Genomic DNA, 23,349 nt, shown 5'->3' on the forward strand with positions numbered 1-23,349 from the left:
ATAAAGTGGCAATCGGATAAAACTGTATCTCCCAAAGTTGTAAATCTATAATGCTGAAATTTTGCACGTGAGCTAATGTTTCGATTTATTTATTTGTTTAAAGATGGGTGGAAGTTATATATCTACGCCTACTAGCGGCGTGGCAAATCGGACCTGATATAGTGATTTTTCAAATTCTGCTATATTTTAGGCACTAGAGACCTGAAATTTGGTGTATATACGCAGGTTGACCTCCCAAGTCCAACGAGCTATGATGGGTCTATCTTCGCCCAAAGGGGGCGTGGCAAACCGCAAAAGTTTATATCTCCTACAGCTTAAGAGCTAGAAGCTTCAAATTTGGATAGTTAGGTTACCAGTAACGTCCTTTATTGATTCCCCAAATAATATTTTACGCTTCTTTAGCGGCGTGGTATATCGAAAAATACTGTTTTTGTTTATTTTTGAGCGTAAGCGTCCTAATTTTGCAGCTAGGTTACCGTTAGCTTACCAAAAATGAAGTGTCTACGCTCAGTAGGGGCATGCCAAATGGAGAAAAACTTAACTTAACTTAGCTTATTCTGCAGTTAGTAGCGCCCGACTGCAACGTTCTTACTTGTTTTAAAATATATTTGAGGAATGTGATTGTTGCTCGGGTGCTTTGAAAATTAACAATAATTATAAATAATTATTATTGTGTACCTGTTTGGGCTACGTGACGGTGCTTTGAAATAGGGAAATGGGTCTAATTTTTCTCATTTTGAAAAATCGGTAAGCAGGTCGGAGTAGAAGCTTCTAAATATGGTTATATTATTAATTTTCTACGAGGCTAATGGACTTTGGTCCCACAGTGCAGACTTTAACATACTGCAAGGCAGTTGGAGATATATGCAAGATCAGCTCCTAAGTGTACGAGATAAAATAGAAACGACAGTATGAGACTTTGGACTATACGCATAAATTCGGGATTATTCATTCAAAATAGTCCCATCAGGCCTCGATACAGTGTTCTAAAAGCTTTTCGAAAAAGTGTTTTAAATCATTGGTCAACAATAGATTTTATTGTACTTAGCAATAACACGACAAACACAATTCTTGTACAAACACCATTACTAAGTGTTCAGGTCTCGCAAAATAAATAAAAGAAGAATCACACGCTTTTCATCTTACGTTTAATTAATTTGTGTTTACAATAAGTTGTCAAAAACATAGAAACTATAATCACAAAATGTTTTATGACAAAAATCTCGTTTCTCTTAAAGCAAAATTGTTGATATTAGTTTACATATGATGTGAAAATTTTCCTTAAATTGCATTCAGTTAAGATATGTCGCCAATATAGAGTCTGGATCTCTTTATCACTAATTGTCAATACAATAATAACAGAAATTGGGATGAATGAATTATCAGGAAATAAAGCTAAATTATATCAGTTAATTTATGTATTACTATTTGTTGGGAAAAATGTAATTGGAAATCAGGGTATAGTAGGTTTGTTTAATGAATCGAAGAGGCAGTAGGAGGCGTGGTAGACCCCATATTCTTGATTAGGACCCTGTCCGTCTGTCCATCCGTCCGTCTGCTCGTATGCTTTAATGCGTCGATCTCAGAAGATAAAAGAGCTAGATTTGGAAATTTTGGTTCGTAAGTCCGTGTGTACCGCGTGCCAAACGAGTTTATCGATAGCTCATTGCACAATTTTGTAATCGATTAAAAACATTATTGCTTGTGAGAAGATTGCCATGCCTGAGCACTTGTGTTACCCATGAAAATGTTCAATTTAAAGTTATCAAATTCACTTAGAAATCGAACATTCCAGTTTTACTTCTGATCGTAAGTAAAGAGTAAAAGAAGTTGAGTTGGGTTTCATGCGTTGAAATGATTATTCTTCATCTCGCATCTATCTTTTGCATCGTCATTAACAGATATAGATCAAATGAATGTCAAAATCTTTTTCACTTTATGATGTGTTAAGCAGAGCTGGAGAACCATCGATGGAACTATCGATATAATCGATGGAACTTTATTTTTTCGATACATCGAAATTTCTCGATGGTCAATATATCGACAATTTAATCTTGTCTTTTTATACCCTGAACCCATTGAAAATGGGAAATCAGGGTATAATTGTTTTGTTAAAAGTATGTAACAGGCAGAAGGAGGCGTGGCAGACCCCACAAAGTATATATATTCTTGATCAGGGCGACAAGCTAAGTCGATTTGGCCCTGTCCGTCTGTCTGTCCGTCCGTCCGTCCGTATGTATGAACGCGTCGATTTCAGAAGATATAAGAGCTAGAGACTTCAACTTTTTTTTAAAATGTCCGTATATATCACGCGCATATCGAGTTTATCACTAAAAAACGATAACTCATTCCGATACTTTTTTATCGATAAAAAACCTTATCGAAGATCACTTAAATAATTATATCTCCTACATCTTTCAAGCTAGAGTCTCCAAATTTAAAATGTATATAAAGATGTATTTTATACAATTTCGGTTTTTGTTAAAATTTAACCCCCACCCCTAAATCCACCCCTTCACCCTCATCTTTGTAAAAGTCGTATATCAAATACTAGAGACTTGTGCTTCGGTATACACATACATTTAAACATTATGATTACATTCTGAAAGTTTCATTACGATCGTACGTCTAGAAATTAAATTATTCAACAAATAAGTTTTCATTATATTGCCAACATTGCAGCGCAACCCAAGCGCAATCGCCTGTATATGTGAGTGTGTGTATATGCGTGTGTTTGTTTGTATGTGTATGTGTGTGCGTGTGTTTGTTTGTATGCGTGTGTGTGTGTGTGTGTGTGTGCGTGTGTGTTTGCTAATTATTATTGAAATATCAGTTGCTTGTAGGGTTCAGGGGATCTCGTAGTCGAGCAGTCTCGACTAGAGCTTTCTTACTTGTTTTAATTGTATTTATGTTTACAAAGTAACTATTGCAATTCAACCTTGTAGCGAACAAAAGCAATCTATTTCCTCTATACTCATTTGTAGCCTGATTTTAATATATTCTGTGATTTCTTAGACAAACATAAAAATGTAAATATGTACATAGATATTCTTTTCCCTACGCCTTCAACAATTTCGAGTCCATCTGATATTGCCGACGCTCCCAAGACAAAAAATGTGTGTCGGAAGTTTGGTGTCATTTTGACCGCTTAAAAAGTGGTCGACAGATGTCGACATTACTGCAAATAATACCCGCTCAAGTAACAAATCTTTTTGTTTGAGTCCACCCATTTGTGCAAAATATTGAGTAAACCACCATCATAACCGACTAAAGAGCTTGGCATGTTAACCATCATCAATCAATCAATCATTTTTATAAACAAAAATCAATGGATGGAGCATGAAGCTGTTCAAGAAAATTAAGCTTTATTATATGTGGTAGGATTTGAAAGTGAATGGATATTTTAATTTTTGATATGTTTTATATTACTTTTTATTAAACAACTGATAGAAACACTTTATTGTGTATTTTCAAGAAAACTGGACTAAATGTACCGGTTTTGTTGAACTTTAGTATACATAGTATGTGAATATGTATTTAATGTATGTAATTAAATCTAGAACGAATATTAATTGAATGCGTTGTCTCCAGGCAGGCCCCCTTAATTTGCATCCTATCTTTGTGAAAGACTAACAGATTCAGCACAAAAAGCAAAGAAAATGAAATAACATAAAGTAGATTTAATAAAACAAGTAAGAAGACTCTAGTCGAGACTGCTGGACCAGGAGATACCCTGAACCCTCCAAGCTGATATTATTATCATTCTGCACTTTTTTTATGCACGCACACATACATATATATGCATCCACCCTCACGCGCCCGCGCTCTGCTAACTGCGCAGTAAGCAGCGACTGCGCTTGGGCTGCGCTGCAGTGTGGGCAATAACTTCATATGTAAACACACGATCTTAATGAATAAAACAAAATCAATTTTTCGATTATTCTCGATAAAAAAGTTATCGGATGAGCTATCAAAAAATAAAGCAAACTCGTACAGCGTATGGTATACACCAGTATGCACACAAAATTCAGCTCTCTAGCTCTTATATCTTCTGAGATCTCGGCGTTCATACGGACGGACAGACGGACAGGGCTGTATCGACTCAGCTCGTCGTGCTGATCAAGAATATATATACTTTATGGGGTCTGCGATGATTCCTTCTGCCTGTTACATACTTTATCACAAAAACATTATACCCTGATTTCCCATTTTCCATGGGTTCAGGGTATAAAAACGGGGGAAATTCAAACTGTAGGATACATGAAGCACATATATCGCATGTAAATATAAACTTAATTGCGCAAAAAACTGAAGCAAATAAGTCAAACAAAAACGCACATTTCCATATAGTTTCCATGCAAACAAAGCGAGGCTCCACAAGCGACAGCGGCAACGAAAACTGCAATTGCGAGTTTTCCCGATTGGAGATATAATTATGAAAAGCGCTGCTGCCATAGAAATTGTAATTGAAATGCGAGTTCGGTTTGTTTTCCTCTTTGCTTGCGTATTCAGATTGAAAGCAGAGAAGCCAGTGAAAGGCAGAGAGGAAGGGAGAACGAGAGCTAGAAAAGTGGACTAAAAAAAAGTGTGCACACATATAAAATCAATTTAATTAATATACATATTGAAATCAGAAAACAGCTGAAATGTCGGCAATAAAAACCAGCAAAGGAATAAAATCGGAATAGTTGCATGAAGTTACAGCTCAGGCAAATTAAACAAGTAAAAAGGCTCTAGTCGAGACTGCTCGACTAGGAGATCCCCTGAACCCTCCAATCTAATATTCTACTCAATTCTAAATTTCTAGACGTACGATCTTAATGAAACTATCAGAACGTAAACATAATGTTTAAATGTATGTGTATACCGAAGCACAAGTCTCTAGTATTTGAAATACGCCTTTTACAAAAGTGAGGGTGAGGGGGTGAATTTAGGGGTGGGCGGTAAAATATAACAAAAACCGAAATTATATAAAGTACACATAAGTCTACATTTAAAATTTGGAAGCTCAAGCTGTAATTGTGTAGAAGATATAATTAAATAACAATTTTTCGATACTAAAACATCAGGATTTGTTATCGATTTTTAGTGATAAACTTTATATGTGCGTGATATACACGGACCTAGGAAAAAATTTCAAGTCTCTAGTTTTTATATCTTCTGAGATCGACGCGTTCATACCTACGGATCGACAGACAGACAGACAGGGCCAAATCGACTCAGCTCGTCGCCCTGATCAAGAACATATATACTTTGTGAGGTCTGCCACGCCTCCTTCTGCCTATTACATACTTTTAACAAAACCAACATACCCTGATTTCCAATTTTCAATGGGTTCAGGGTATAAAAATGATAGCTTCAATTTAAAGCTAATCGCGATAAAGTTAAAGAGTTGCACAATTAAAATAAAATTCTCACTTTGAATGAGCGATCGAATTGATTTCTTGTCAGTCCGTCATATAAATGGCAATAAAAAGTGAGCTGGAAGAGAGATCCTTTCTGGACCGCCTCTTTAAAGCTGAAGACAAGGGAAAATGGAAAATATAGACATCAATTTGTGTAAATCGAAACTAGATTTCCTTTTGAAAACCGCTCCGTTTCCAAGTGAAGGGAAGGGCAAGCACGTCTAGTCTATTCTTTGAATTGTCTGAATTTTTTGCTAGAGTTAGAAAGGATTACGCAAAAAGTAAAACTATTCAATAATATAAAAACCGAAAATCTCTTATAAAATAAATAATTTGTTAATTTGTTTGTTAATAAGAGCAATTAATATAAAATATAATGCATTATACTCACATTTAAAGAATGTTTTCCGTAAGACCCATAAATATAAGTAAAGCATAAATTTTCTTAGTGGTTTTCGTTTGCTTTATTTTCTATGCTTTCAGATTTATTTTGTTTGCTATAATACATTCCTCAAATTTTCTACTTTTACACTGGGCCGCAGCTACTTCACATTATTAGAAAATACTTATATTTATTTATTATCAGCAAAGGGGCATAAATCGAAATTTTGGTTATTTGCTTTTAGCTAAACTTTGAGTATTAGGCTCATGCTTAGAATATTTTCAGAATACCTCAGATGATGATGATGATTCAGAAAATGCTTTAAAAATTTAAAAATTTATAGTAATTAAATGAGATATAGTTGGAGTAAACGAAAATTATGGACAAAAACCAAAACACTGGGCCAATAATAAGCATCAAAGGGTGGGTACAGGGTATTACCTAGTTGTATACTTCATTTGAAAGTACGGTTAATTGGTATGTTCTTTGTAATGGTTGTTATTAAATTTGAAATCCTGGTTTCAGTTTAGTGATCAAGTTTTGATTAGCATTTACAGAAATTTTCGATTGCCTTAACTTCTTAATTGTACAAACATTTCCATTTCCATTTTCGGCATTAATTTAATACAAGCTTAATTAAATGAATTAATTGTAATTTAAAGCCCCTCTGCCAGCGCACATGCTTGACTTGTTCTGGTTGCTTTCTAAAATAACTCTATTTACTCTTTACCATTCGCTAAAAAGAAGCTCAGTGCGTGTCTGGTGCGAATGATTTTCTATTTTGTTGTATTCTTTTAATTTGTAATGTTTATACTGTTATGTTTTTCGCATTTTAGTTCCTTATATAAATTTGAAGTACGGCTCTAAGATAAGCGCTGACATATATGCTACACAACAAGACGCATTCACCTAGACACATAGAAATCAACAACATCAATATGCATGCGTGTACCTCTGTGTGTGTGTGTGTATTGGTTGTGTGTACCATGCGATTTGTGTACAAAGAAAACATTTTTATTGTGTATATTTAGATAAATTAATCAGTTGCTTAGGTGCAGCCGCAGCACTGCTGCGTTATAATTTTTGGACATTGGGACTGCACAAATATTTGCTCTCTTTTTTCCGTTTTTGGCAATTTGTTTCACATTTGTCAATATAATTTATTTGTTTTTTCTTTGCAGGTACCTGATACTTGAATATCAATTACGGGACAGGCTGTGGGTAAAAGCAAATTATAGAGCATTGGCGTGTAAAAGCGCCTAAAAGCGAGCTACGCACTACTGCAAAAAATGTTAGTGATTGAGCTCTTAGCATATACATATATGTATATATATCTAAACACACCGATACAAGAATGGCAAAAACTTTGAGTTCACTTCAAGCCTAAACACACACATAAATAGTTTATCATATTAATAGCTTATATATGTATATATCATATATATATATAAATTATCTTGTAAATATTTGCTAATTTTTTTCTTGAATTTTGTGTTTGCTTTGATTTTGTTTTTATTAATGTCTAGTACTTAGCCTAGCTGTAGCTTTAGTTTTGTCTTAAGTAGCTTTGGTTTACGTTTTTCTTTTACCATTTGTTTTTAACACTTAGGGTTTTGGCAATTGGAGCTTCGGCCTTGTTTGGCGTGAGCGCCATTTGTTGCGCCGAAAGACTCCAATTATTGGACGAATTGTTGATATACGTTGCGGTTTATGCTCAAAAAGTGAGAGTAATAGAGACAGAAATAGAGTAGGTGAGAGAGTGTATTTGTGAAAGATTTGACTGACTTGTCTTGAGTATAGTATTGCGTTGAGTATCAGAAATATTTCAAAGATAAAACCATAAAATGTATGCTAGGAAATGTAAAATTTATTTTAAAATAAAAATTTTATGTAAATATTGTTACAAAAAATTCCTTATTAAATAAAAAAGTTTAAATCAATGAATGGACTTCAAATAAGCTTTGAAAACAGATTTAAAATGGCTACAATTAAATTTCGTATTTCAAATAATGTGTGAACAGAAAAACGGAGTTGGCCCTTATGCCATGTGCTGCCGGTATTAATTGATGATGATGAGTCTAGGTGGTCGTTTATGAAAATAACGAAAAAATTTGTTTGTTAAGCTGCGCATACTTTAAGCTTAAAGGCAAGACGCTTGAACATGGTCGTTTAGGTAGTTAAGAGAAACAATCACATACAACCGCATACTACCCTCCAATACACACACATTGCGTTGCCCACATATACACACTCTACTTGGCACACAATCATATGCTTCGACAAGCACAAGTTTCAATTTGTTGCACTTTTTCAGCATTAAGTAGATGCCTTGACTTTAATGGAATGTGTGTGTGTGTGAGTGTGCAATGCAATGTGTTTGTATTTAAGCGTGTGCGTTGGCCGGCAAAGCGGTTTAGTTGCATTTTGGCCTCTAAAAGCATCTAGTATTTGTATTTTGCAGCTATTTGTTTTCGGCTTTAGTTCTACCCTTGCCTTGGTCCTTTCGGATGGACCAAGAATTGCCATAAATGTAATAAAACGAAATCGGGTTACATGAAAAAGATCTAATTAAAAAATATTTTGTTCTACAATAAATTAAAATATAAAGATAATATACCTAAAAAAATCAAACTGTTTTTTTTTTTTTTAAGTCTGTGGCATGATTTATCAATTCCTGCAAGGGCGTTTGGCTTTCGGTAGACCGAAGCGCACTGTTTTTGAATATTTTGATTTTATGTTACCCTGCTTACTTTTTTTTTTAAGTTTTGGTTTTGGTTTTTGTTCGTTGTTTGCACAACATCGAAAGCACACGAATTAAGCACGTTTAGATCATTTAGTTAAAATTACAAATTACGCACTAGTACACACATAGAAATTGGTATAGCAAAAATAAAAAATGTGGCGACAAAGTGCCCAGCGTTTGCAGTTCCTACAAGTTCTGAAAAGTATGCTGCACTTTTCGTATTTCATTTTTCTTCTATCACGTTGGCCACAGCATTGCGAAATTTCACTACTTAATGTTTAGGTTAGAGAATAGAGAGTATGCACAGTAAATACTCAGCTTACAATGTTGGGACGTACTAAATGGGCGTGGCTAGAGGAATCACAGGGCGTCTGGATGCCTGGATGCCTATGAGTTGGTGAGCTTGGACGGCGGTGGCGGCCATTGCCGCTTGATAACAGCAAAGTGCGTCATTTGAAAGGTGTTTGTCAGCTGGCAGCGACGCTCGACAAATCCAGTTAGACAGTAGCCCATGTTGTAATCCTCCATCGATATGTTCGATGTCAGATACAGCTTGAACTCATCATTGTATGCCAGCTGTGACTTCGACTTTGACTGCGAGTTTCTATTTGGACTAGCAGTAGCTGCGGCCCCTCTTCCACCTCGAAATATGGCTCCTGCAGCTGGTCCTGCTGCTGTCGCTGCTGCTGTTGTCCCTCCACCCAGTGTTGGTGGCGTTGCTGTTGCTGCCATTGTTGCGGCTGTTGCAGCACCGCCTGTCGCTGTTATTGACGGCCTGCGAAAGTATCCGGCAATCAGCAGAGAGCCCTGCTGGTCCATGGGCAGCATCCTGGCCTTGGTGGCCTGCCGCTGCGTGCCAGCGCACTCGACAATGCGACAACGGTTCGGCTGCCACCAGCAGGGCGTGATGGTCCAATAGCTGGATGAGGCGGTGCGCGCCCAGCCTTCCTCCGGATACAGCAATATCTGTGTGCGAATGCAAAGCAAAGAGAAATCGAGTGAGATTTTAGCCAGTGCCAATTGCAAATTGGTTTTGTGTATCGCTGCTGTCGCTGCCCTAATTGAAAACCGTAATTAAAAAGTGCAAACTGCCCCACATTTGCATCCGCAGCAACTACAGTAGCCGTTGAGTCATTGCTTAGCTCCCAAAGATATTTATGTCTGCCACTAAGTGCCAGTCCTTAGTTGTGTGGAAATTTCGACAAAAGCGTAAACACGAGCCGAGTGTATTTGCTAAGCCTTACCAGTAAGTAAATTTTTACTCATTGGTCTATTACTTGATCTTCATATGTTGACAAGGTTGCAAGGGCTAGCGTTCATCTGCATATTATTAAAGTCTACATTTGTTTATCCTCGTCTATTTTCTCAATCGCACAAGAACTGTTCATGCCTGAGCAGTGAAGCCTAAATCCTAAATTGCTTATGCTTGAATTTCAAATAAATAAAGTACATTTCCATTAGGGCCTAAGCTCTTCAAACCTATTGATTCAATGATATAAGATATGCAGATTGCAATCGGAATATTATTATTTATATGATAATAATTGTTGACAGTTTAAAATGTATGTGATAGCAAATATGTGTATGTTACTGGTGTAGAGAAGCTAACCGATGCTAATTTAACTGCGAATTAATCGATTTCTTCAATTTGTTGCCGGCGCTGTGCATTTTATTATACCCTGAACCCATTGAAAATGGAAAATCAGGGTATAATGGTTTTGTGGAAATGTATGTAACAGGCAGAAGGAGGCGTGGCAGACCCCATAAAGTATATATATTCTTGATCAGGGCGATGAGCTGAGTCTATTTAGCCCTGTCCGTCTGTCTGTCCCTCCGTCCGTATGTTTGAACGCATCGATCTCAGAAGATATAAGAGCTAGAGACTTCAACTTTCTTTTTAAAATGTCCGTATATAAGGCGCGCATATCGACCTTATCACTAAAAAACGATAACTCATTCCGATATTTGTTTATCGATAAAAACCCTTATCGAAGATCACTTAGAAAATTATATCTCCTGCATTTTTCCAAGCTAGAGTCTTCAAATTTAAGATGCATTTTATACAATTTTAATTTTTGTTAAAATATACCCCCCATCCGTATATTCAACCCCTGACCGTCATATTTGTAAATTGCGTATTTCAAATACTAGAGACTTGTGCTTCGGTATATACATACATATGAACATTATGATAACGTTCTGAAAGTTTATTAAGATCGTACGTCTAGAAATTAAATTTTTTAACATATAATTCTCAAAATATTGCCAGCACTGCACCGCATTCGCCTGTATATGTGCGTGTGTGTGCTTGTGTTTGTTTAAATGTGTGTGTGCGATTTGTAATTGAAATATCAGTTGCTCGAAGGATTCAGGGGATCTCGAAGTCGAGCAGTCTCGACTAGAGCTTTCTTACTTGCTTTTATACTCATTCACGAAGTGAATTAGTATATTGGTTTTGTGCAATGTCCGTCTTGCTGTCCGTCCGTCTGTCCGTATGAACGCAGTTCATTTCGCCGCTATTGAAGCTAGAGACTTGAAATTTAGAACACATACTCATGTATAACTCCGATTTATAAAGTGTTAAAATTTTCCCGATCCGCCCACTAGGGGCGTGGCAAATCGGAAAATGCATTTTACGATATACCAGAAATCATGTTAGTTGAAATTTGGTATGTAGATCCGCGTTGACCCCCCAAGTCCAAAAAGCTATGGTGGATATATCTACGCCCATTGGGGGCGTGGCAAATCAGATAAAACTGTATCTCTTAAAGTTCTACAGCTAGAACGTTGAAATTGAGCTAATGCTATAATTCTATAATGACTGATGAAAAAATTGTATGTCTACGCCTACTAGGGACGGGGCAAATCGGACCTGAATATATAGTAATTTTTAAATTTGGCTATATTTTAGGCACTATTGTTGCTAGAGACTTGAAATTTGGTATATCTACGCGAGTTGACCTCCCAAGTCTAACAAGCTATAGTGGATATATGTCCGCCCAAAGGGGGCGTGGCAAACCGCAAAATTATATCTCCTACAGTTTAAGAGCTAGAAGCTTCAAATTTATATCGTTGAGTTACTGGTAACCTCCTCTATCGATGCCCCAAAAATAATTAATTTTCACATTTTTTGAGCGTCAGCATTCAAATTTCACATTTACGTTACCGTTAGCTCTTTCTAAGAACTGGCCAAAAATGAGGTGTCTACGGCCACTAGGGGCGTGGCAATAGGCATTTGTAGTATCAAACTGCGACATTTATATGCTTGAGCTATCTATGTATGTACATGTACATATATACAAATAGGCTTAATAGGCATTGATAACATGGAAGGAAAGATTTTTATAAAACTTAAAAATAAAATTTAAATATTTAAAATATATAAAGAAGCTAAAATAACAAAATTTGCAATTTACAAAAAAGAGTTTTCCGCGGGATTTGAACTCGCACCCAAGCCATGTTTGTCAAAATAACAAAAAACAAGTAAGAAAGCTCTAGTCGAGACTGCTCGACTATTGCTCGACTAATAGTTAGCACACTCACACGCACACGCACACACACACACACACGCATACAAACAAATACACGCACACACATACACATACAAATAAACACACGCATACCCACACACACACGCATATACAAGCGTTTGCGCTTTGGTTGCGCTGCAGTATGGCAATATAATGAGAACTTATTTGTTGAATAATTTATTTTCTAGACGTACGATCGTAATGAAACTTTCAGAACGTAATCATACTCTTTAAATGTATGTGTATACCGAATCACAAGTCTCTAGTATTTGATATACGACTTCTACAAAGATGAGGGTGAGGGGGTGGATTTAGGGGTGGGGGGTAAATTTTAACAAAAACCGAAATTGTATAAAATACGTCTTAATATATATTTTAAATTTGGAGACTCTAGCTTGAAAGATGCAGGAGATATAATTTTTTAGCTAATCTTTGATAAGGTTTTTTATCGATAAAAAAATATCGAAATGAGTTATCGTTTTTTAGTGATAAACTCGATATGCGCGTGATATATACGGACATTTTAAAAAAAAGTTGAAGTCTCTAGCTCTTATATCTTCTGAAATCGACGCGTTCATACATACGGACGGACGGACGGACAGACAGACAGGGCCAAATCAACTCAGCTCGTCGGCCTTATCAAGAATATATATACTTTGTGGGGTCTGCCATGCCTCCTTCTGCCTGTTACATACTTTTGACAAAACCATTATAACCTGATTTCCCATTTTCAATGGGTTCAGGGTATAAAAACACACAACATTAAAGGGGTTTTGAACCTCCGCCGCTGTAACACAACTTGAGACGCCTTTAGCACTTACGCTATCGTTTTGCTTGACAATCTTGCTTGACAATAACAGCTAGAAAATCCAGAAATCAATCGCATATCTTAGAATCCTAAAAAGCGCGCTTTTGTAATGTAAGCAAACGCTTAAGAATCTGCAATAGGTGTGACCGAAAGCTAATAACGAAAATTACCATACATTTGTACTCAAAAAGTGCACGATCAATATAATAATTATCGATTACTCGATAAAAATTACCAGAAGCTACAATATAATCAATAAGCATAATTGTTTTTTACTACATTTTTTTAAAGCCAAATAAAATTTGAAATAATAATAAATGCTCTTTGTAAACATAGCATCATGTATACGGACTGTGAATGAGTATTCAGGAGTCGGTAGCGCCCGACTGCAACGTTCTTACTTGTTTATTTTGTTTTAGCACTGGAGCGACCTCAAATGTTCTGGATGTTGTTGCTGTGGTTGGCTGTGGCATGTGGTACATGGCGTATGGTACATGGCAATCGCACATGGCATATGGCACATGCCACATGCCACACATGGTGGCTTTATCTCAATGCAAGCTCATAAATAAAATGTGTTAGTTTATCATCAACTGGCATGGATTGCAATTTTATTATTAATGTGAAGTTTTGAGTCTTTACCTGGGCGCACGACCTGGCGCATGTTTAAAAAGCCAATGAAGCCGGCTAGACAACGCTAATCAAATACGGAGTTAACCGCACAATGGAGCGACAGTTAGAAATACCACGGTGAACAGGGCCGGGGAAGTGAGAGAGCAGAGATAAAAAATCTCTGGAATTCAAAAGAATGTTTTCATTTTGTATACTTTTCTTTTGATAGGAATTGAAATAAAGCAGCAAAGCGTAAAAGAGAAAGGAAAACTTGAGCTGCAAACGACTGCCAAAGCTTTCTCCCCAAGCCCCATTGCCAACGGGGAGCTGACATTGGCCACCAGCAATGACTGCGACTGCAGTAGCCGCAGAAGCAGCTGCAGCAGCAGTAGGAGCAGGAGCAGCTGCTTTTGAAATTTAAGTGGCTGCAGCTGCGGCTGCAGGCGGTCGGCGTCTGGAAACTACGATGCGTTAAGTTCCTGACTTTAAAACAAGAAAAAAAGTTCTAGTCGAGACTGCTCGACTACGAGATCCGCTGAACCCTCCAAGCAACTGATATTTCAATAATAATTAGCAAACACACACGCACACACACACACGCATACAAACATACACACGCACACACACACACGCATACAAACAAACACACGCACACACACACGCATACACACACGCCGTTTGCGCTTTGGTTGCGCTGCAGTGTTGGCAATATTATGAAAACTTATTTGTTGAATAATTTAATTTCTAGACGTACGATCGTAATGAAACTTTCAGAACGTAATCATAATGTTAAAATGTATGTGTATACCGAAGCACAAGTCTCTAGTATTTGATATACGACATTTACAAAGATGAGGGTGAGGGGGTGGATTTAGGGGTGGGGGGTAAATTTTAACAAAAACCGAAATTGTATAAAATACATTTTTCTATACATTTTAAATTTGGAGACTCTAGCTTGAAAGATGTAGGAGATATAATTTTTTAAGTGATCTTCGATAAGGTTTTTTATCGATAAAAAAGTATCGGAATGAGTTATCGTTTTTTAGTAATAAACTCGATATGCGCGCTGTATTTACGGACATTTAAAAAAAAAGTTGAAGTCTCTAGCTCTTATATCTTCTGAAATCGACGCGTTCAAACATACGGACGGACGGACGGACAGACAGACGGACAGGGCAAAATCGACTCAGCTTGTCGCCCTGATCAAGAATATATATACTTTGTCGATATAGCCCGTCCGTATGAGTGCGTCGATCTCAGAAGATACAATAGCTAGAAAGCTGAAATTTGACATGAATACTTGTGTATACCAAAATTATCTTATTTTTTCGATAAATCACCCGAAACCTTTTTATCAAGAATAATCGATAAATTGATTTCTTTTTTTTCAGCCTCACCTGAACACTTTTAACCTGGACAATTCAGATTTACTGTGTATATATGTACATTTGATGAATACAAACATTTTGTAATTTACAGATTTTGGATACCATACACATTTCAAATACTAGAGATTTGTGCGTTTGAATGTACATGCATTTGAACATTATGATTATATTCTGAAAACTGAACATTATGATTATATTCTGAAAACTTCATTAGGATTGTACGTCTATAAATTAAATTATTCAACAAATAAATTCGCAGTCGCTGCTTAATGCGCAGTTAGCAGAGCGTGCGTGGAAAGAAGTGCAGAACGATAAGAATATCAGCTTGGAGGGTTCAGGGTATCTCCTAGTCGATCAGTCTCGACTAAAGCCTTCTTACTTGTTTTTTTTTTGTATGCTTTATTTGTGTGCGTGGCAGGTAAATTGTTTAAAATTAATGCGGTGCAGACAACGGTTAAAAATGCGTGCATAATTTCCCCCTTTATTTTATTTTTTTTAACTTATTAACTTAATTTTGTATGCTCTTTAACTAGCAGGCGGCGCACGGACCACAATGCGAGCTCAGTTACCATGGCTTTGGCACATTAATCCAGAATGAAAGCCCACTTGACTATTAATGAATATTAAACGATTTTCGAGTGGCCGCAGTTAAGAGAATATTATGCAAAATAAAATCGCAGGCACATGCAAATGAAAGGGCAGCAAATACTCATTAATACATTGTCAAAATTGTAAAGAATTGAGAGCGCCGTTCGAATCATGCCATAAAACATTAAACCAATTTTTTAAATTCAATTTCATTCTTTGTTATAGCTACAGATTTTTATGAATGATATTTTACAGTAATTTAAGAGTTTAGGCTAAGAAATTGGCCATGTATATCACGCGGGTACATCAAATATTAAAGACTTGTGCTTTATAGGCATTTTAATGTAATAATCATGATCAGAAAGTTTCATGAAGGTGAAGAAATAATCAAGTTCCTATAGTAAGCCCCCACTGAAACTCATACGTATTTACATATGCTGCTGCGTGTGCCAGTGCACTATGGGCCATTTTGCCATTTTTCGGGTATCTAATCGTTTTTTAGAAGTATTAAAATGTATTTCTTTTATGTTAACATCTTAATAAAATTCCTTACTTTAAGGTACTGTACCCAAATATTTGTTAAAGTCAAGTGTTGTGTTCAAAAAGCACGCGTTCAGCCTGCATTTTTTTGGTAGCCGATTTTCAAATTGTCGTTATTTAAGACAAGATACAATTTTTGAGAAATTTATAAAGGATATGATAGGGATAGGGTGTCTACTTTGTGTTGGCTTAAATAACATTTGGTGTTTGAGCTTTTTCTAATAATTTTTTGTAAAATTAGGAAGTGTTGTCAATTGTCATTTCTTGTAAATAAAATTCAGCTTTGCAAAGACATATGAAACAGCCATTAGGGCGCATCAGTATAATTCCAATTGTATGTCGTAGAGCCATTAATTGTGATTATAATGCCTTTGTCCCAATGTGCACTTTTGCGCACAGCCGGCGCAAATCAATTTTTAGCAGGCGACTACGGGCTGAACTTTGTGATGTTTGGCTCAATGAAAAAGGTAACATAACCAAGAAACAGTAATTTTGAGTTTTTTTAAAGGAAAAACTAAATAATATTAATATTAATTCAACTTATTAATCAAAATAAACAAGTAAGAATGCTCTAGTTGAGACTGCTCGACTACGAGATCCCCTGAACCCTTCGAGCAACTGATATTTCATTAATAATTCGCTCACACACACACACACACACACACACTGTCTGCGCTGCAGTGTTGGCAATATTATGAGAATTTATTTGTTGAATAATTTAATTTCCAGACGTACAATCTTAATGAAACTTTCAGAACGTAATCAAAGTTTAAAAGAGCGCAATTGCCAGGGGCCAAAGCGTACAGCCTTAAGCAAGAAGTGCCCACCATGATTGAGAGAGTATTGGCCACAGAGGATGCACTGTCTAAAGTTCTTTTAAACATGGTTAAGGCACCGCCACCCCAGACTGCAGAGGAGATAGTTGTTATGCTGGATCTCGTTCATCTTTTACAACCATTTTTCCTCTGGGCTGCGAACTCTTGTATAAAGTGGAATCTTTCAAAAATACGCGTCTAACTGAGGAAATCTACAAATACGTGATCTTTTCGTGAACAAAATAAACGCAAGGCTTCTAGACTATGAGTACAGTACACCAACGAGATCAGGAACACTGCTGGTTAAAAAAAGAAGGACCCCACAAAGTATATATATTCTTGATCAGGGCGACGAACTGAGTCGATTTAGCCCTGTCCGTCTGTCTTTCCGCCCGTCCGTCCGTCCGTCCGTCCGTCCGTATGGTTGAACGCGTCGATTTCAGAAGATATAAGAGCTAGAGACTTCAACTTTTTTTTTTAAATGTCCGTAAATACAGCGCGCATATCGAGTTTATCACTAAAAAACGATAACTCATTCCGATACTTTTTTATCGATAAAAAACCTTATCGAAGATCACTTAAAAAATTATATCTCCTACATCTTTCAAGCTAGAGTCTCCAAATTTAAAATGTATATTAAGATGTATTTTATACAATTTCGATTTTTGTTAAAATTTACCCCCCACCCCTAAATCCACCCCCTCACCCTCATCTTTGTAAAAGTCGAATATCAAATACTAGAGACTTGTGCTTCGGTATACACATACATTTTAACATTATGATTACGTTCTGAAAGTTTCATTACCATCGTACGTCTAGAAATTAAATTATTCAACAAATAAGTTATTATATTGCCAACACTGCAGCACAACCCAAGCGCAATCGCCTGTATATGTGAGTGTGTGTATATGCGTGTGTTTGTTTGTATGCGTGTGTGTGCGTGTGTTATATCTCCTACATCTTTCAAGCTAGAGTCTCCAAATTTAAAATGTATATTAAGATGTATTTTATACAATTTCGATTGTTGTTAAAATTTACCCCCCACCCCTAAATCCACCCCCTCACCATCATCTTTGTAAAAGTCGAATATCAAATACTAGAGACTTGTGCTTCGGTATACACATACATTTTAACATTATGATTACGTTCTGAAAGTTTCATTACGATCGTACGTCTAGAAATTAAATTATTCAACAAATAAGTTATTATATTGCCAACACTGCAGCACAACCCAAGCGCAATCGCCTGTATATGTGAGTGTGTGTATATGCGTGTGTTTGTTTGTATGCGTGTGTGTGCGTGTGTTTGTTTGTATGCGTGGGTGTGTGTGTGTGTGTGCGTGTGTGTTTGATAATTATTATTGAAATATCAGTTGCTTGTAGGGTTCAGGGGATCTCGTAGTCGAGCTGTCTCGACTAGAGCTTTCTTTCTTGTTTTTTTTTTTTTATACCCTGAACCCATTGAAAATGGGAAATCAGGGTATAATGGTTTTGTTAAAATGTATGTAACAGGCAGAAGGAGGCGTGGCAGACCCCACAAAGTATATATATTCTTGATCGGGGCGACAAGCTGAGTCGATTTGGCCCTGTCCGTCTGTCTGTCTGTCCGTCCGTCCGTCCGTCCGTCTGTCCGTATGTATGAACGCGTCGATCTCAGAAGATATAAGAGCTAGAGACTACAACTTTTTTTTAAAATGTTCGTATATATCGCGCGCATATCGAGTTTATCACTAAAAAACGATAACTCATTCCGATACTTTTTTATCGATAAAAAACCTTATCGAAGATCACTTAAATAATTATATCTCCTACATCTTTCAAGCTAGAGTCTCCAAATTTAAAATGTATATTAAGATGAATTTTATACAATTTCGGTTTTTGTTAAAATTTACCCCCCCACCCCCAAATCCAACCCCTCACCCTCATCTTTGTAAAAGTCGTATATCAAATACTAGAGACTTGTGCTTCGGTATACACATACATTTATACATTATGATTACGTTCTGAAAGTTTCATTACGATCGTACGTCTAGAAATTAAATTATTCAACAAATAAGTTCTCCTAATATTGCCAACACTGCAGCGCAACCAAAGCGCAAACGCCAGTATATGCGTGTGTGTGTGGGTATGCGTGTGTTTATTTGTATGTGTATGTGTGTGCGTGTATTTGTTTGTATGCGTGTGTGTGTGTGTGTGCTAACTATTATTGAAATATCAGTTGCTTGTAGGGTTCAGGGGATCTCGTAGTCGAGCAGTCTCGACTAGAGCTTTCTTACTTGTTTTTTTTTTTGTTTTGTTTTTTATATTCGTTTATTAACAGTTTTAATAATACAAGGTGCAAGTTGCGTGGTGGCTAGGATAGTGCGCGATGCTTGCGGGACGGCCGTAAAGCATTGCTTCGCAAGCACTGTGCGCTACCTTAGCCTGGGACAGTCGACTTCTCATTCGCTCGACTCTGCGGAGCTCCATCATCACTGTGGCCGCGAAGGTGCTTGTTAGTTCCCAAGCTTCCTCCGATTCCAGCATGGTGTTGACAATGTTGTCCGCTCTGATGGAGCGGCCCACTGCCTCTTCCAGACGACGCCTCTCCTCCAGGAACCGTCCACATTCGAAAAGAATGTGGTTGGCGTCTCCCACGTGCCCTCGCTCGCATCAGGGGCACTCGTCAGATTCCTTGTGGCCGAAGCGCTTCAAATAGCTCCGAAAGCATCCATGTCCCGAGAGGATCTGCGTAAGGTAGAAGTTTACCTCGCCGTGCTTCCGGTTGACCCATGGTTCAAGCTCCGGGATGAGCTTGTGCGTCCACCGCCCTTTAGCTGAGCTATTCCACTTTCTTTGCCATCGTGCAATGCTGTTCGCCCTGATAGCGTTGGGTCGCGCAGGCGCGTGCGAATTTCGCTCCACGGCTTCGGCGACCAAGTACTCCAGTGGTACCATACCAGCTATGACGAGCGCCGCGTCATCGGAGATAGTCCTGAAAGCGCAGCTGACTCTGATTGCGCTCAGTCTGTAGATCGCGCAAATGCCCCGGCTGTAGCTCGGCGTTGCCATCGCTCTTGCCCATATGGGCGCAGCATAGAGGATGACGGACCTAATGACGCTCATTAGAAGGAGACGTCGTTGCTGTTTAGGTCCCCGCGTGTTAAGCATAATTCTCGAGAGAGCTCTACAAGAATCAGCTGCCTTTTTTTGCACATACTCTAAGTGCTCGCGGAAAGTTAATCTTGTGTCTATCATGACACTTTATCGCCCTATCCAGACGATCCGTAGGCTGCACCTGTCTATGTATGCGTGTGTGTGTGTGCGTGTGTTTGTTTGTATGCGTGTGTGTGCGTGTATTTGTATGTATGCGTGTGTGTGTGTGTGTGTGTTCGTGTGTGTGTGCTAATTATCGCCCTATCCAGACGATCCGTAGGCTGCACCTGTCTATGTATGCGTGTGTGTGTGTGCGTGTGTTTGTTTGTATGCGTGTGTGTGCGTGTATTTGTATGTATGCGTGTGTGTGTGTGTGTGTGTGTGTGTGTGTTTTCGTGTGTGTGTGCTAATTATTATTGAAATATCAGTTGCTGGTAGGGTTCAGGGGATCTCGTAGTCGAGCAGTCCCGACTAGAGCTTTCTTACTTGTTTTTTTTTCATTTAACTAATTCTGCATAAGTTACATTTAAGAGAACTTTATACCTTTTATATGTTTTTATTTAATTACTTACACCGTGTGTTAATTGGTTTTATATAAATATCTGAATACCGTTGTACTCCTGGGCCTAAGATGACGATGGCATGTTGGTTTTAGCTGTTGTGGTTAATACATGATGAATATAGATATAAAGGTCTCTTGACCTAATTATTTCATTCTTTTCTTTTTGATAGTCTGCTCTGGCTAGCTCGCTAGCGCAGCTGACGCATTGCGCTACATTCCGCCGGTCCATGACTTAGGCTGCGTATTTGGGCTTGTCTAAGGTCATGACAAGGCCAGAGATCTAGATGATGATAATGGTTTTAAAGAGTCCGATTTCCTTTATTTTTTTTGTGGCTGTAGTTAAAGTCTCTCTTTTCGGCTGTCAATGGAATTTTCGGCCATAATCTGCCGTTCAGAGTTCGCTCAAGTGTTGGTGAGTGTGTCTTATATCTTATCTGCGCAAATCAGGTTGTTTATTTTATAGCTACGTGCAAATTGACCGTATGAGTCAAATAAAAGAGGCCAACTGTTCTTTCGCAGTCTCCGCCTTAGTGATAGCTCTAGCTATTGAGTTAAATCTAAGGTGGTCACCTATATTAAATATATTATTAGCTAATTACAAGCAATTGCATTTTAACATACCTATTGCCAAATCACTTGATAACTATATAAATGTTTGTTTCTCGCACTATCACTGACATACGCTTTTTTTTTTTTTTTTTAAAAGATCTAGTTTTTCACACCACGTTTTGCATTTTATATAATGTGTGATCTAAACGTCGCATCTGTTATCGTCAAAGATCTTTTCAATTATGTTCGGCAGCTTAGCTAATCACGCTGGATTAAGTGGCGCTAAGCGCAACCGCTTGCGATACAATCGTAAGATTATAAATCTGCGCTTGCGGTACAATCGTATGATCTGTAGGTCTTGCGCTATGCGAATGATAAAACAAAGATAGATAAAAGCAACGACAGGTGGGTGACTCATGCCATACCGAATTTTATTTTATTATCCGTTCCCACTATTTTGTATTTATAATTGTGATTTGAATTATGATAGTTATTTTATTTCGGCCACTACACAGTTTCTCAGTCACTTAGTTGTTCTATCGCTAAGACGTTTTGTACCTCAGTCGTTCTGTCCCTCAGTCGTTCTGTAGGTTAGTCGCTCTGGCGCTCAGTTGCTCTATTGATCAGTCGTTCTGTCAATCAATTAATTAATCTGTCAAACAATCTCAATCTTCTGTCGCTCGGGCTCTCTATTGTTCAGTCGTTCTGATGCTTAATCGTTCTGCCCCCCAGTTCTTGCTCTGTCCCTAAGTCGATATGTTGCTCTGTTGCTAAGTCATCAGTCGCTCAGTCGTTCTGTCCCTCAGTTGCTCAGTCGCTCTATCGCTCAGTAATTTTGTCTCTCATCTGATGCTCAGCTGCTGTCCTTTATATATGACAAAATTCACTCAAATCCAAGGTCGTGGTTAAATTTTGAGCTTGTCGTTATGTAAGATAGACACTCTGCTTGCAGCAGCTTCTAGCCTTGTTTCTTCTTTGTCTCTTGCCTATGTTAAGCTGATAGAGAGAGACCTAGACAGAGAGACCAGTCGACTTGCATACAGAGAAACTCTGGGTCAGGTGACTTTCAATTCTACATTATATAGTAGGGACAGTCCATAAAATTAAAAAAAAAAATACGATTTTTGGCTAAAATGTTTATTATTGGTAAATAAAAACAAGTAAGAACGTTGCAGTCGGGCGCTACCGATGGCGGAATACTCATTCACAGTCCGTATACATGATGCTATGTTTACAAAGGGGCATTTATTCTTCTTTCAAATTTAATTTGGCTTTAAAAATATTTAGTACAAAACAATTATGCTTTTTGATTATATTGTAGCTTTTGGCACTAACCATACAACAGAGAGCAGAGAGCATTGAGAGAGAGAGCAAGGGAAACATTGAGCTTAGAGGGATCTTTTGTTCAACATTTGACCATCTCGGTCGAGCGCGTATATTTTCGTAGCTCGAGCCTAAAAGTAATTCGCCGAGCGCTAAAGTCCCAGAAAAAGCGTGCAAAAAGCTTTCCACTAGTTGTCTAGTCTATGTGTTGTCTGGTTAGTGCTTTTGGTAATTTTTATCGAGTAATCGATAATTATTATTTTGATCGTGCACTTTTTGAGTACAAATGTATGGTAATTTTCGTTGATAGCTTTCGGTCACACCTATTGCAGATTCTTAAGCGTTTGCTTACATTACAAAAGCGCGCTTTTTAGCATTCTAAGAATTGCGATTGATTTCTGGATTTTCTAGCTGTTATTGTAGTTTTGTCAGATGACGCTCTGTTATTAGCTTATTGTATTTTAGCTACCAGATTGTCAAGCAAAACGATAGCGTGGGTGCTAAAGGCGTCTCAAGTTGTGTTACAGCGGCGGAGGTTCAAAACCCCTTCAATGTTGTGTGTTTTTATACCCTGAACCCATTGAAAATGGGAAATCAGGTTATAATGGTTTTGTCAAAAGTATGTAACAGGCAGAAGGAGGCGTGGCAGACCCCACAAAGTATATATATTCCTGATCAGGTCGACGAGCTGAGTCGATTTGGCCCTGTCCGTCTGTCTGTCCGTCCGTATGTATGAACGCGTCGATCTCAAAAGATATAAGAGATAGAGACTTGAAATTTTTTTCCTAGGTCCGTGTATATCACGCGAATATCGAGATTATTACTAAAAATCGATAACAACTCCCGATAATTTAGTAAAAACCTTATCGAAAGCTAGTTATTTTATTATATCTTCTACACCTTTAGACCTACTGCGCAGTTAGCAGAGCGCGTTCTAATACGTGCGTGTGTATGTTCGTGTGCCCAAAAG

General features: G+C 37.7%; 1 protein-coding gene and 1 long non-coding RNA gene across 2 annotated transcripts in view; both read right to left on the reverse strand.

Annotated features, from left to right (window-relative positions):
- Positions 1-23,349, reverse strand: part of LOC149091257 (uncharacterized) — a 74,040-nt gene that overhangs the window by 14,834 nt on the left and 35,857 nt on the right. The window lies entirely within an intron of this gene.
- Positions 6,592-23,349, reverse strand: part of LOC108654254 (uncharacterized) — a 43,672-nt gene continuing 26,914 nt past the window's right edge. The window contains exon 2 of the mRNA XM_089261118.1: positions 6,592-9,496. Within this exon, the coding sequence (XP_089117244.1) occupies positions 8,918-9,496 (579 nt within the window). The 3' untranslated portion in view covers positions 6,592-8,917. The remainder of the gene's footprint in view (positions 9,497-23,349) is intronic.

This window comes from Drosophila navojoa, chromosome 5, assembly GCF_054131105.1.
Source record: "Drosophila navojoa isolate 15081-1374.11 chromosome 5, UAZ_NAV_1.0, whole genome shotgun sequence".
Classification (NCBI taxonomy): Eukaryota; Metazoa; Arthropoda; class Insecta; order Diptera; family Drosophilidae; genus Drosophila; species Drosophila navojoa.